This window comes from Acinonyx jubatus, chromosome D4 (genome assembly GCF_027475565.1).
Source record: "Acinonyx jubatus isolate Ajub_Pintada_27869175 chromosome D4, VMU_Ajub_asm_v1.0, whole genome shotgun sequence".
Lineage (NCBI taxonomy): Eukaryota > Metazoa > Chordata > Mammalia > Carnivora > Felidae > Acinonyx > Acinonyx jubatus.
The window spans coordinates 43,294,586-43,309,306 of NC_069391.1; the positions used below are offsets into that span (position 1 = coordinate 43,294,586).

Sequence of the window (14,721 nt, forward strand, 5' to 3'; positions counted from 1 at the left end):
GAGCAGGCAAGGAAGGAGTTTTTTGGGTTTTGTTTTAATTTTTTTAATGTTTTATTTATTTTTGAGAGCAAGAGCGAGAGAGAAAGAGAGGGAGAGAAGGAGCAGGGAAAGGGCAGAGAAGGGGGGGAGACACAGAATCTGAAGCAGGCTCCAGGCTCTGAGCTGTCAGCACAGAGCCCAATGAGGGGCTCGAACTTAACGAAATGTGAGATCATGACCCAAGCTGAAGTCGGAGGCTCAGCGGACTGACCCACCCAGGTGCCCCTGGAGTTTTGTTTTTAAATAGTAAATCATTAGATGCAGTAACTATTGAACTATGGAAGTTAAAGAAAAGTCATTCAAAAGGTGAGCCTCATTTCACACTCCCAGGAACAATTTTTAGCACATTTCCAGCCTTAGGATGAGATTCCTGAGGTTGTGCAGATAACATAAGGTATAGTTTTGTTATTACAAACTGGCAGAGCATTATCTGGACTGTGAATTTAGCACAACCCTATAACTTAATGGATTTGAAGTAAAAGAGGTAAGAAATTGCATGTCCAGAAAGTCCCTAAGAGCCATAAGCCAGTAATCACCATGTCACCTGTTTGCATTCAGAAAAAAGACTGTGATGCTGTGGGCTCATGACATTTCATTGGAATGTGCATTATCTCTTCTAAGTGACTGCAAGGAGACTTCTGGAGAAATGTGAAAAGGAAAACACTTGGGCAAAGAAGAAGGAGAATAAATGAGACGGTTTTTATGTGAACCTCCTCTGCTGCCCCCAGATTCTCGAGGCGCTGTGTTGGAAAGAACTGGGAGCAGAGCAAGTGCTGAGTGTTTTCAGGGGAATCAGGAAGGCATTTTTGGGGAAAGAAGGATTGGGAATTGATTTACTGAAAATCTACTTTGTGCCACTCACAGTGCTTGGTACTTGATGTATATTCTCCACCCCATTCTCACAACCATTCATCCAGGGAACTATTGGTGACAACAACTGTTGCAGATGTGAGACGGAGGGCCGGCTGCATGCAGGGGAGCATAATGAGCTCGCACAGGGGCGGTCCTTGCTCTCATTCAGTGCTGGGCACCGTGCCAAGAGTTCTAGTTGAAATATCTGAATTAATCCTATAAGGTAGGTACCATTGTTATTATTCCCATTTTACAGATGAAGAAACTGAGGTTGAGGAGTAACTCTCTTATTCAAGGTCATGCAGCTGGTTAATGGTGGAGCTGGGATTTGAACTCAGTAATGGTGGAGCTGGGATTTGAACTCAGGCAGTCTGTCTCCAGAGCTCCTGCTGACAATCACTATGTTATTTTATTTGGTACACACATTTATTTATTAAAAAGTTATTCCTCCTTTTAAAAGTTTTTATTTTCTTTTAATGTTTATTATTTTAGAGAGAGAGCATGCATGCAAGTGGGAGAGGGGCAGAGAGAGAGAAAGAGAGAGAGAATCTTAAGCAGGCTTCACACTCAGCACAGAGCCCAACATGGGGCTCGATCCCATGACCCTGAGCTGAAATCAAAAGTTGGACACTCAACTGACTGAGCCACCCAAGTATCCAGTTATTCTTCCTTTCAGATTGCTTACTTGCTATCCTGGTGACAAAGCTTCTTTCACCTCAAGGATCACAAAATCAGTGGCCTCTGAAAAGCCCAAAGGAACCTTGGGAAGCCATGACAAGGAAGTTACACAAGGTGAGACGGATGCTTCTTTCACAGTGTAGAAAGTACAAGTCTGCTGAAAATGCCACTGAACGTTAAGATCCTCAACTTGATGGGTTGATGGAGAGAAACACGTGGGTTTGTTGTCCCCATGCTGGTGTTGTTAACCAGGGTCCCACCTGGGGAAGAAGGACTCACTAGGGAAGGTCAGTCTCCACCAGCTTGACAAGACCAGTTGGGGGTACAGGAAAGCCCTTTGATTCAGAGGAGCTCACACCTTCCAATTGGCCCACAAGACAATTTTGTTCCTCACCAGACGTAGCCTTCTAGGAAAGACTAGTAGATACCAAGGAAAGGAAAGGAAAGGAAATATTTTCTCTTCAAGTTTGGCAACAGGAACACACAAGACTGGAAAACACATAGGGAACACATCTGATTCAGTAGATGGCTATGTACTATGGCTAAATATTCAGCCATAGTAGGGAAGCAAACTACCTGTACTTGTAGGTACTCACAGATGCTGTCATGATGTGGATTTCGTAGGGGCAGGAGTATGAAAGCCTCAACTCCCTTGCTTTGGCAAGGTGCAACTGTCTTTGTTTTTTCTTATCCCTAAGTTTAGAAGCCCTTTGAGAAGAATACTTTTTCCCACTTACGTACAAATCTTTAGCATTTATTCTTTAAAAAATTTTTTTAACATTTATTCATTTTTGAGAGTGAGAGAGACAGAGCATGAGCAGGGGAGGGGTAGAGAGAGAGGGAGACACAGAATCTGAAGCTCTCTCCAGGCTCTGAGCTGTCAGCACAGAGCTTGACGCTGGGCTTGAACTCACGGACTGTGAGATCATGACCTGAGCTGAAGTTGGACGCTTAACCGACTGAGCTGCCCAGGCGCCCCTAGCATTTATTCTTATACTAGTCATGTCAACCAGCTACTAAGATGTGGTGTGCATTAGGGCCAGATTTGGGGGAGGGGTTACTACTCTAAGGATACAAACAAGACACCTGTTAATGACTGGAGTTCAAATACAACTGATACATGAATATAGAATGGAGAAAGCAGCTATTACCAGTGGAAGGCTTGCCAAAACAGACTAGTCTGGCTAACAGCAGAAGAAGAAAGCTTTTGTTTAGGAAAACAAAATAAATTATACCCTTTTCTCTACCATTCTTAGAAAGATTGTTCTGAAGGGCAGACTCCTTATTTTAATGACATTATGGGGAAAAACAAAATAGCAAGTACGTTCCCCCAATTTAGAAAAAGATGTGCTCAAGCTCTTCTTAGAAAATGAGCCTCGGGGCACCTAGGTGGCTCGGTTGGTTAAGCATCCAACTCTTGATTTTGGTTCAGGTCAGGATCTCACAGTTTCATGAGTTTGAGCCCTACATCCGTCTCTGCTCCAGTGCAGAGCCTGCTTGAGCGTCTCTGTCTCTCTCTGCCCCTCCCCTGCTTGCACTCTCTCTGCCTTTTTCAAAACTAAATAATAAATTAAAAACTTAAAAAAAAGAAAGAAAGAAAATTAGCCTCAAAGCCAAAGAGGCTCCTCTTCCTGCGTTTCCATTTTCTTTGGCCTTTGTGTTTCTTCAGGCTGTCCTTCCCTGTGCCCATTATTCTGCAAAAGTGAGGGTAGGGCTTTCTCTGTCTCCACGATCTTCTCTCGCCATCCACTTTTCACAAACTGAAGCCAGACTACTCTTTCTGAATCCCAGACCTGAATCCCTTTCCCCCCCCAGTGTCCTTCAGAGATAGCCCACTCCCACCAGAATGGACTCATCTCCTCTCCTCAGCAGGGCCCAAAGCAGGCCTGTCACAGGTTAGGGGTGATTTATGGATGGTACCATCTATCATCACCCTTATTTCATAGAATAAAGGACATTTTAACACCAAAAGAATAAAAAAAAGTAGATCTAAGCATAAGAACTAGTCTGCTAATTTCCGCTAAGTACTTAAAGTGTTCCTTCTGTAGAACGCTGGCCGATGCAACCTGGTTGTAATGCAGCTTTTTGAAATCGTTATATGCTGTGTTGTTTGTCTGGTGGTGGTGCCGATGCTTTTGCCTGGGGAGTCCTGAATGCCCAGAGGCACTTGCTGTGCTTGGCCAGTGCAGCCCTTCCGTACCTGGTCAGTCTCAAAATGATCCTTCTTGCCCGACCGCCTGTAAGAGAATTTCACCTGGAGGGCAGGCAGACTCTTTAGGACAGCACAGGGAACAAGCCCACACCACCTCCCTGCTGCTGCCACAGCCTCCACTGTAACTGGAAGACAGAACCGTTGAGACACCCCCCTCCCAACCATGAGACCCTTTTCTCTTTTCTTGAGACCCTTAAGACTGTTGAGGCTTGCCCATCCTCCCTTCTCTTCCTTCTCTGTCATTAGCCCAAGCCAGCCTAGAACACAGAGAACTAGAACCATCAGGTCCCCTTTTTTGGTGAAGGATCCTTCCCTTCTCCCCCAGTAGGTGGTTTCGGGGGGAAGGCAGACAAGAGTAAAGATAGTTTGTGTGCTAGCCATAGTCTGAGTCTGGGTTTCTGTCTAAACATATTTAAAGGAATGATTATTTGCTCGCATCCTTAATCAGAATACTTTTCACAGAATCTAAGCTGGAATATAGAAGCAGTAAAGAGAGGAGGGGGCTGCTGGATGGGGATGGACTAGAGAGGACAGGAAATGAGAGACTCTCATGAGGTGGAAAACAAGATGGTGGGAGTATCTGAATTAGAGAGCTACCAGGAGAGAAAGTTATGCCAGAGAGTGGTGTTTGAATTTAAGATTCCAATTTTATTTTTTGCTATTCGTTGCTGCATAATTAAAAATGCCAAAATGTAGTGGCTTGAAAGTACACCCATTTTATCATATCTCATGATTTTGTTGGTCATGAATTCAGGTGGAGCTCGCCTGGGCAATCTTTCTGCTCCACATGTCAGAGGTCACTCGGCGAGGTTCAGCTGGTGGCTGGGCTTGCGGCTGAAGCCAAGATGGTGTCATTCACATGCCTGGTGCTTTAACAGAGATGCTCAGACTGTGCTCAGCTGGGCCCCTCTCCTTCTCCATGTTAGTCAAGGGCCCTCTCCATGGGGTGTCTCCAATAAGGGGCCCTTACATGGCCACTCGGAGTTCCACAGCTAGTATTGTAGGAGACAGGAGTAGAAGTTGTGAGTCCCTAAAGTCTGAGCTACATTTTCATATTAGTTCTGATACTTAGAAGACTCTTGAATTTTCTGTGTAGACCATCACATCATTTGTAAATGACAGTTTTGTTTCTTCTTCTCCAATTCTTCTATTTTCTATTACATTTTGTTGCCTTATTGCACTAAATAGCAAGTACAAGCTTAATAAAAGCACTGAAATATTTGAAGGGGTGCCTGGATGGCTCAGTCGGTTGAGCCTCCAACTTCGGCTCAGGTCATGATCTCGTGTTCCGTGAGTTCGAGGCCCGCATCGGGCTCTGTGCTGACAGCTCAGAGCCTGGAGCCTGCTTCGGATTCTGTGTCTCCCTCTATCTCTGCCCCTCCCCTGCTCATGCTCTGTCTCTCTCTCTGTCAAAAATAAATAAACATTAAAATTTTTTTTTAAAAAGCACTGAAATATTTATAATTTTGTCCTTACTGAATATTTACCAGTCTGTGCTTTAGATCATAAATTTAAAAGTAAAGAAATATGAAATCATAAAAGAACTCAGACAAAATATTGATTAAAAAAATTTTTAAGTGTATTTATTTATTTTGAGAGAGACAGGAGAGCAGGGGAGGGGCAGAAGCAGAGAGAGAGAGAGAGAGAGAGAGCTGGGGGGGATCCCAAGCAGGCTCCATGCTGTCAGTGCAGGGCCCAATGCGGGGCTCTAACTCAGAAACCATGAGGCCATGACCTGAGCCGAAATCGAGAGTCAAACGCAGGGGCATCTGCATGGCTCAGTCAGTTAAGCCTCTGACTTCGGCTCAGGTCCTGATCTCACAGCTTGTGGATTCGAGCTCCACGCTGGGCTCCGTACTGACAGCTCAGAGCCTGGAGCCTGCTTTGGATTCTGTGTGTCCCTCTCTCTCTCTCTGCCCCTCCCCCACTCACACTCTGTCTCTCTCTCAAAAAATAAATAAACATTAAAAAAAAAAGTCAAATGCTTAAGCAACTGAGCCACCCAGGTGCCCCCAAAAGGTTGATTTTTTTAAACTAATCTTAGAGTTGGCGGGGGGAGTAAACTATTTTAAACGAAAAACAACATGGAACTACTGGCAAAACAAATAAATAGATACAAATTGAGGAGAGGAAGCAAAGGTGGAAGGGGAAGAAAACTAAAGAGGAGCTAGTGGAATGACAAAGAAGAGAGTCATTTTAGGAGACAATAAAAGGGGTGTGGGAAAGATTTTGGATGAAGAGGATTTTAAGGAAATTTTGTAGCATATACTGTATGATGCATTCACTCTTTGTGGCCTGTTCGTTTTTACAAAAGGCACAACCTGGGGCACCTGGCTGGCTCAGTTGGTTAAGCGTCCGACTTCAGCTCAGGTCACCATCTCATGGTTCTTGAGTTCGAGCCCCTCGTCGTGTTCTGTGCTGACAGGTCAGAGCCTGGAGCCTGCTATGTTTGGATTCTGTGTCTCTCTCTCCCTCTCTCTGCCCTTCCCTTGCTTGTGCTACCTCTCTCTGTGTCTCTCTCTGTCTCTCTCTCCAAATTAAAAAAAAAATAAACATTTAAAAATAAATAAAGGCACCTCTTGCTTTACAGACTTCTATTAAGACATTATAACTACGGTGTGTTTACTGTGTGCCAGGTGCTGTGCCAACTGATTTACATGTGTTACCTCACTGAATTACCATATCGACTCCACGAGGTAGTTACCATAATTTCCACCATTTTATAGATGAGAAAACTGGTCTCGAAGAGATTAAGCAACTTGCTCAAGGTCAAACCAATAGTTAGTCAGAGAGTGGAGATGTAAACTCAGATCATCAGACTCAACTCAAAGCCAGGACTCTTAATCACCACACACCTCTCCTGTGGCGGCCCTTTCGGGGCACCTAGGAAGGAGTAGAGCAGCTTGTGAGGAGCTAGATGCCCATTCAGAGCAGCTGGAATGGAACCAGGACAAGGTAAGGACCCACCAGGCTTTCCTGGGTGTCGCTGGTGCAACTACTTTGCAGAATTAATCTGGAGGGGCACTTCTGACGCTGAAGAACAGAATGCGTTCATTTTAGTTAGTAGGCATTTACAAAGTGGATTACGTCAGAGGCAGGAGTATTTGTCATCAGGGCATGGGCGAATAGAACAGAAAGCTACAGAGTATTAATCTACTTGCATCTACACAAGTGAGGTGAGTCAAGAGCCAAGCAGGAGTCTGACGTCTCAGCAGAGGCTGAACTGAGCAAGCGTCTCCCTTAGTTGCCCTGACAAAGGAAACGCTTCTCATTAATATGATATCCTCATATGGAAAAGCACATGCATTCAAAGTAAATGGTGAGTCAGTGCAGAGCAAGAAGGTCAGGGAGGAGGCTGGGAGGGAGCTGGGTAGCAAATAAAAGATCAGACCATAAGGGAAAGAGTCTCACTTATGTACTGAAGAGGTTATGTCTTCAGGGCTTCTTAGGTTCTGAGACCTGTCGCATAGGGTGATGTCAGTACAAATAATAAACTTTGCACCTGTGGCTTTGTGTTGCCTCACTTCACCTGCCTGATGCCCTCTCTGCATGAAAGGACAACCCGAGGGACCAGAGTGGGCAGGTCTGTAAGAGTCACGTGCAAGTAGCCACTGCCAGGCTCTCTTTGTTCCATTAGTGGAACAGGAACAGGACAGCACAATCCTAGTAGGTCTGTAGCACATTCCCCACGAGTTTTCATGCAGATGGCCTTTTGCCAACATTCCCAACTTAGTCCCCAAACTACTTAGACCTTCAGTGTATAAAATGGGTTGTTACAAGACATTGTACCTATAAAATTCATTAAGGAGCCTCTCACAAATATTTTTTGCAACATTTATTTTTGCACCTCCTATGTGCTAGGATCTGGGGATCCAGCAGTAAACGAGATACACAGAGTCTTACAGAGCTCATATTCTAGCAAAGAAAGACTTTCAGGAAGCAAATACACAGGCAAAGGTTTCTTTAGGATTGTGACAAGTTCTCTAAGGATAGGTTCAAGGCACTGTAAGAACACACTAGGCTCAAGGTACCGTAAGAACAGGAAAACCTGACCTGGTCTTGGGTCTGAAAAGGCTTCCCTGGGGGAAGCACATTTAGACTTACACCATCAAGTTTGTCTGGAGTTAGCCAAGCAGGTAGAAGGGAAAGAGACCTCCAGGCAAAGAGGGCAGCATGGAGAAAGACCCTTGGGCAAGAACAGGCTTGGCACATTTGAGGGGCTGAAAGAGCATCTCCGTAGCTATGGCCCCATGAAGGAGGCAGCATGGAGCACGCATGCAGCTGAATAGGGAAGTAGATCACAGAAAATAAGCCTGTCCGATTCCAACACCCAGAATAGATGTCCGTCCTCTGAGAAGTAGTTCCTTGTTTCTCTCAACACCGTGGGTCATGTAACGAAAAGACTGGTTTTTTGTATTGCTTGCTATGAAGAATAGCAATTGTATGCCAACCTTGAACATGATCATGGGACTTTACAGTTGCATTTTAAGCTGTTTCCTTCTTAACTGGGTCCCTGTCTTTGCTTTTCTCTTCCCAACCCTCACCCCCATATTTTATTTATGCTCTCCAGTTATATCCTGTGCCTCTTATACACTTCCTAAAATCCTTTCTGGGATAAGATGGGCCAAACAAAGATCACATAAAATCAGTGTAAATGTTATAATGACTTGTTCAGTCAGCCTTGGTCACTGCCCAGGTTCCCAGTTACATTCGAACATGCCCACTTCACATTCCCACTTGGAGGGCAAATCATTTAACTTCAATCTATATCTAGAGGCCTCTAGTTTTCATTAAAAGACTAGTTAGTATCTTTGGTCTTTTGACTGTGTGAATTCCCCTTTAGAAGATGTGAACATGGATAATCACTCCAAGTTGAATGAGAAGATATGAGCTAGGGGCAAAAGGAATTAGAACAGGATTTGGGACGAAGGTGATCACTGAGAAGAAAGTAAGAGAGGATAGTGTTCAACAATACAGAATATTTCTGAACCCACTAAATCTCAAGGTAACTACTTTGTTACTTCCCTCTTCGTCTTCCTGAAAATACCCATCCTTAAATCCTTAGGTCAAACACAGTAGGCATCTGTGCCAGGGTGGGGTGGAGGGAGTCACAATGGCCCAGAGCTCAAGCAAGGTGAAGAGGGCATTGGAGTAAGAGGAGTGGGAACCGAATCAGAGTCAGGAGGGAATCCATGGTGGGAGAGGATGTCCTGGCATGGGCTGTTGGAGCCTGGAATTCTTGGAGAAATGGTTGGTTCTAGGGCTAGGGCAGAGAAAATCCAAAATGACTATGGAATAATGAGCATCAAGAACCTGGAAAATGTTCATATGCTTTAAGATAGAAATTCCACTTTTAGGAATTTCTAAAGGAAATAATCATAAATGCTGAAAAAATTTTAGTCATAACTATGCTCATTACTTCATTGTTTATAATAAGGAAAACTGGAAACAACCCAAATTACAAACAATAGGGCAAATGACCCAAAAAATTTATGAATATTCACTAAGTTGGATGTCTTCTAGATGTTGAGTTTATGAGAATGAGTTTATTATAATTTATAATGTTAAATTATAAATTCAACATCTAGATCCAGTTTGAGCACAAGCTCTGAGGTCTGGCTCTTCACTGCAGCCTTCTAGAAGCCCTTCTGATATATCTTCTGTATGCCACCATATATCAGTGCCTTGAGGTGGGGTTGGCCTTCTAGCTGATTCAAGACCTTGACTCCTGCTCTCAAATACCATCTGTCCTTCAGGGTTTACACCATTTAGCCCTCCATCTACCACCCATCCACCATCATCACCTTTTGTCATCCTCCAAACCTGCCCGAATTCACCCATTGGCACCCATTTCCCACTTCCTCTTGTTCCTCTTGTAGGGAACTTCCTTGGCCACATGGGCAGTGCATACAACAGCTTGGTCTCTCAGTTTACATGCCATCCCAATGCCAATGCTCTTCCCCTCTAATCTAATTTAGCAATCTGAAACCATGCCCTTGGACCTCATTACCACACTGCCCTGTTTCAGCTTTGAAATGTTAAACTCCCAGACCCCACTGTAAACCTCTTCTTCCACTCTTTTCTTAGTAACCTCAATGTTCTGGCCCTTCTGTTCTAATACACCCACCCTGTTTCTCTGGATCATTGGATAGCCGTTAATTAGCAATGTCCTTATGACATAGGTTAACTGGTAGCATTTAAACTACGTTTAATTAATTGTAACAATTAATTGTAATTGTTTAATTAGCAACGTAATTAAACAATTTAAGCATGTCCACATTACATGCAATCTTTCCTTGCATCTTCTATTATGCCATGAATGAAAGATCTAATTTTAAATCCAAGTGTTTAACATCAACAAATACTTTCTTTTATGCAGTGGGTGAATTTACTATTCAGATTTAAGTATTCAAATTAATGTTTTAAGGAAGGTTTTGGTGGTTATGTTCATGGGTGGCAACAACTGATTTGTGCTTTATGGAACTTACTGGTGTTTAATAGAGTCTGTCAAAGATTAGGGGGCACCTGGGTGGCTCAGCCAGTTAAGTGTCAGACTGTTGACATCAGCTCAGGTCATAATCTCATGGTTGATTGTGAGATTAAGCCCCACATTGCATCGGGCTCTGCGCTGATAGCGTGGAGCCTGCTTGGGATTCTCTTTCTTCCTCCCTACCCCTCCCCTGCTCATGTTCACTCTCTCACTCAAAATAAATAAACATTTTTTTAAAAGATCAGGATGAGTTGACAGTCTCCAAAAATATATGTTGGGTCATTTCTTAATATTTGTGTATCTTCTACTTTATTACCTAGTCTACTTATATTAAGTTTCTGAGTAGGAAACTGATATGTTTTGCCTCTTAAAAAACTGGATATATGAAAATATTACCACCTCTAATCCTTTTAGGCATGAAGAAAAATGATCTGTATAGAAATTTTTGAAGTAAATACATTCAGGAATAAAATTCAACCCAGTAAATGACTCAAATACCTACTTGGTGCAATATTTAATTTACCCATTTTCCAGATGAGCAAATTCAGGGTCAGAAGGAGCTGACTTGTCCAGGATCACACAGGTAGGAAGGGATGGAGCTAAGACCCAAACATATGTCCTCTTACTCTGAGTTCAGTGCTCTTGCAGGAGAAAACACCAAAATAGGAGAGGAGCTTGTAATCTAGACACAGTCAACAAACATGAAAACATTTAGGAACTAGAACATAATCAGAGGTTATGAATTATATCTAATGACATTCTTGGTATTAGAAATGGTTCCTTTTCAGGGCAACCTTTAAAAGTCAATGTACACTCGCGGGGTTTTGTTTTATTTTGTTTTGTCTTGTTTTAGGAAAAGGCTCTATTTTGGGTAATAGAGTATTTACATTTGTGGAAAGGTTAACTACAGCCTAAAATGATGATGACATCCAAAGAGGGCATATTCAGTTTTAGTTTTCCTAACATCTTCCCAAGAACCCAAAGGAGTTTATCTAGTATTAATGTGCTAGGGTTGACGTAACAGGGCACACTGAGCAGCTTTAACACCAAAAATGTGTTGACTACAAGTCCTCAAGTCTCGAAGTCCAAGATCAGAGTGCCGGCAGGACTGACTCCTTCTGAGGGCTGGGAGGAAGAATCTGTTCCACACCTCTCTCCTAGCTTTGGGTGGTTTGCTGACAATCTTCGGCGTTCCTTGATTTCTACTGCATCACCTAATCTCTGCCTTCTACTTCACATGGCATTCTCCTTGCATGTGTCTGTGTCCAGCTCTCCCTTTATTATGAGCATTCCAGTCATATCGCATTAGGAGCCCACACTCCTTCAGTATGACTTCCTCTTAATGGATCACATAGATGGTGACCCCATCTCCAAGCATGGTCACATTCCAAGGTACTAGGGGGTTAGGACTTCAACATATGAATGCGGGGGAGGAGGCGTGACTCAACCTGTAACACCTAGTAATATGTTGTAAAAAGAGTACTGATCATGGGACAAAGGACAATTGGAATTTGTTTTTTAACTTAGTTTCACCAAACACATTGTTTTTTAAAAAACCTGCCATAGCTGCACTCTGCCAGTTCCACTACCTGTAGAGAGGGTTTGTCACATCAGAAAATAAACATAACCGCCCTGGGAATGCACGAGGATTTAGAAGAGAGAAAGATAGATGACAAAACACAATTTTGTTTGTGTCATTAGGAAGTGCTTTGTTGACTTGTGGCAGGTAAGTGATTCCTGAACTCATTTTCAAGCACTTGATGTGCCATGCAGTGTGTCATACTCTGGGCATACCGTGGTCAACCTGTTTCTCCAGCTGGTTCCTTCTCTCTGCCACACCAGCTACAACTGGTAATTCCACTGGATGCCATCTCTCCCCCCACCCCGGGAACCTCTGTCTCCTGAGTTTCATCACGGCTGGGCTCCATCATGCAAAACTGTGATGGTCTACAGCAACCTGGTGCGTGCCGACTTCAGCTGTGTCTCCTTTTCTATGTTTGCACCTTGTTAGATACCAAAGTAAAGAACTGCAGAGGCCTTCGAGCCCTTTATGCACATCTCTTCTCCCCCTCCCATTGCTCAGAAGAATGGGCCAGAGAGCCTAAAGAAAACAGTGCTGTAAACAGGACCAACTTTGATCTTGACCATCTTTTCTTTCAGGGTAATTCCTCTCTGCTTCCCTTCATCCACTTAGGCAATTACATTCCTAGTCAGGTGCCCCTCTAGTTCATCAGGTATGCCCAGTAGAGACACCAGGTTGGAATTAATTTGTGAGCCTTCATTTTGCTGAAAAAACTTTCAAGTCTTTTCAAATTTGTTTAGTTTTTTCCTGATGCTTCTGTAATTTTAATTAGGAATATTCTCTAATGCCGAGAGGCTATCTATCAATAATAATTAAAATTGAGAGAGGAGGAGTTAAGTGATCCTTTAATATCAGGAAGAACAATATTGTTGATACTGTCCATTTGATTTAGGCTTCTATTTCTTATTATATAAGCTATTATATGAGAAAAATATGGATAATATTATTAATTTTATTAATATAAGTATAACAACATAATTAAGCCCTTTTCTGACTACCTAAATATTAGATTATTTTTTCTTTTTTTTTCAATATATGGAATTTATTGTCAAATTGGCTTCCATACAACACCCAGTGCTCATCTCAAAAGGTGCCCTCCTCAATACCCATCACCCACCCTCTCCTCCCTCCCACCCCCCATCAACCCTCAGTTTGTTCTCAGTTTTTAACAGTCTCTTATGCTTTGGCTCTCTCCCATTCTAACCTCTTTTTTTTTTCCTTCCCCTCCCCCATGGGTTTCTGTTAAATTTCTCAGGATCCACATAAGAGTGAAAACATATGGGATCTGTCTTTCTCTGTATGGCTTATTTCACTTAGCATCACACTCTCCAGTTCCATCCACGTTGCTACAAAGGGCCATATTTCATTCTTTCTCATTGCCATGTAGTACTCCATTGTGTATATAAACCACAATTTCTTTATCCATTCATCAGCTGATGGACATTTAGGCTCTTTCCATAATTTGGCTGTTGTTGAGAGTGCTGCTATAAACATTGGGGTACAAGTGCCCCTATGCATCAGTACTCCTGTGTCCCTTGGGTAAATTCCTAGCAGTGCTATTGCTGGGTCATAGGGTAGGTCTATTTTTAATTTTCTGAGGAACCTCCACACTGTTTTCCAGAGTGGCTGCACCAATTTGCATTCCCACCAACAGTGCAAGAGTGTTCCCATTTCTCCACATCCTCTCCAGCATTTGGCCACTCTGACTGGCGTGAGGTGATATCTGAGTGTAGTTTTGATTTGTATTTCCCTGATGAGGAGCGACGTTGAGCATCTTTTCATGTGCCTGTTGGCCATCCGGATGTCTTCTTTAGAGAAGTGTCTATTCATGTTTTCTGCCCATTTCTTCACTGGGTTATTTGTTTTTCGGGTGTGGAGTTTGGTGAGCTCTTTATAGATTTTGGATACTAGCCCTTTGTCTGATATGTCATTTGCAAATATCTTTTCCCATTCCGTTGGTTGCCTTTTAGTTTTGTTGATTGTTTCCTTTGCTGTGCAGAAGCTTTTTATCTTCATAAGGTCCCAATAGTTCATTTTTGCCTTTAATTCCCTTGCCTTTGGGGATGTGTCAAGTAAGAAATTGCTACGACTGAGGTCAGAGAGGTCTTTTCCTGCTTTGTCCTCTAGGGTTTTGATGGTTTTCTGTCTCACATTCAGGTCCTTTATCCATTTTGAGTTTATTTTTGTGAATGGTGTGAGAAAGTGGTCTAGTTTCAATCTTCTGCATGTTGCTGTCCAGTTCTCCCAGCACCATTTGTTAAAGAGACTGTCTTTTTTCCATTGGATGTTCTTTCCTGCTTTGTCAAAGATTAGTTGGCCATACGTTTGTGGGTCTAGTTCTGGGGTTTCTATTCTATTCCATTGGTCTATGTGTCTGTTTTTGTGCCAATACCATGCTGTCTTGATGATGACAGCTTTGTAGTAGAGGCTAAAGTCTGGGATTGTGATGCCTCCTGCTTTTGTCTTCTTCTTCAAAATTACTTTGGCTATTTGGGGCCTTTTGTGGTGTCATATGAATTTTAGGATTGCTTGTTCTAGCTTCGAGAAGAATGCTGGTGCAATTTTGATTGGGATTTCATTGAATGTGTAGATAGCTTTGGGTAGTATTGACATTTTGACAATATTTATTCTTCCAATCCATGAGCACGGAACGTTTTTCCATTTCTTTATATCTTCTTCAATTTCCTTCATAAGCTTTCTATAGTTTTCAGCATATAGATCTTTTACATCTTTGGTTAGATTTATTCCTAGGTATTTTATGCTTCTTGGTGCAATTGTGAATGGGATCAGTTTCTTTATTTGTCTTTCTGTTGCTTCATTATTAGTGTATAAAAATGCAACTGATTTCTGTGCATTGATTTTGTACCC

At 42.7% G+C, this 14,721-nt stretch overlaps 2 protein-coding genes across 4 annotated transcripts in view; both read left to right on the plus strand.

The window, feature by feature from the left end:
* Window positions 1-12,309, plus strand: part of MOB3B (MOB kinase activator 3B) — a 219,270-nt gene extending 206,961 nt beyond the window's left edge. The window contains exon 5 of the mRNA XM_053205023.1: window positions 12,283-12,309. Within this exon, the coding sequence (XP_053060998.1) occupies window positions 12,283-12,294 (12 nt within the window). The 3' untranslated portion in view covers window positions 12,295-12,309. The remainder of the gene's footprint in view (window positions 1-12,282) is intronic.
* EQTN (equatorin) overlaps window positions 1,244-14,721 on the plus strand; it is a 31,197-nt gene continuing 17,719 nt past the window's right edge. The window contains exons 1-3 of one of the 3 annotated variants that reach the window (XM_027039257.2): window positions 1,244-1,683; window positions 6,508-6,736; window positions 12,283-12,432. In XM_027039257.2, the coding sequence (XP_026895058.1) occupies window positions 6,721-6,736; window positions 12,283-12,432 (166 nt within the window). In that variant the 5' untranslated portion in view covers window positions 1,244-1,683; window positions 6,508-6,720. Of the gene's footprint in view, window positions 1,684-6,507; window positions 6,737-8,953; window positions 9,032-12,282; window positions 12,433-14,721 lie in introns of those variants that run through there. The other 2 variants (XM_027039260.2, XM_027039256.2) reach the window with 2 other exon arrangements.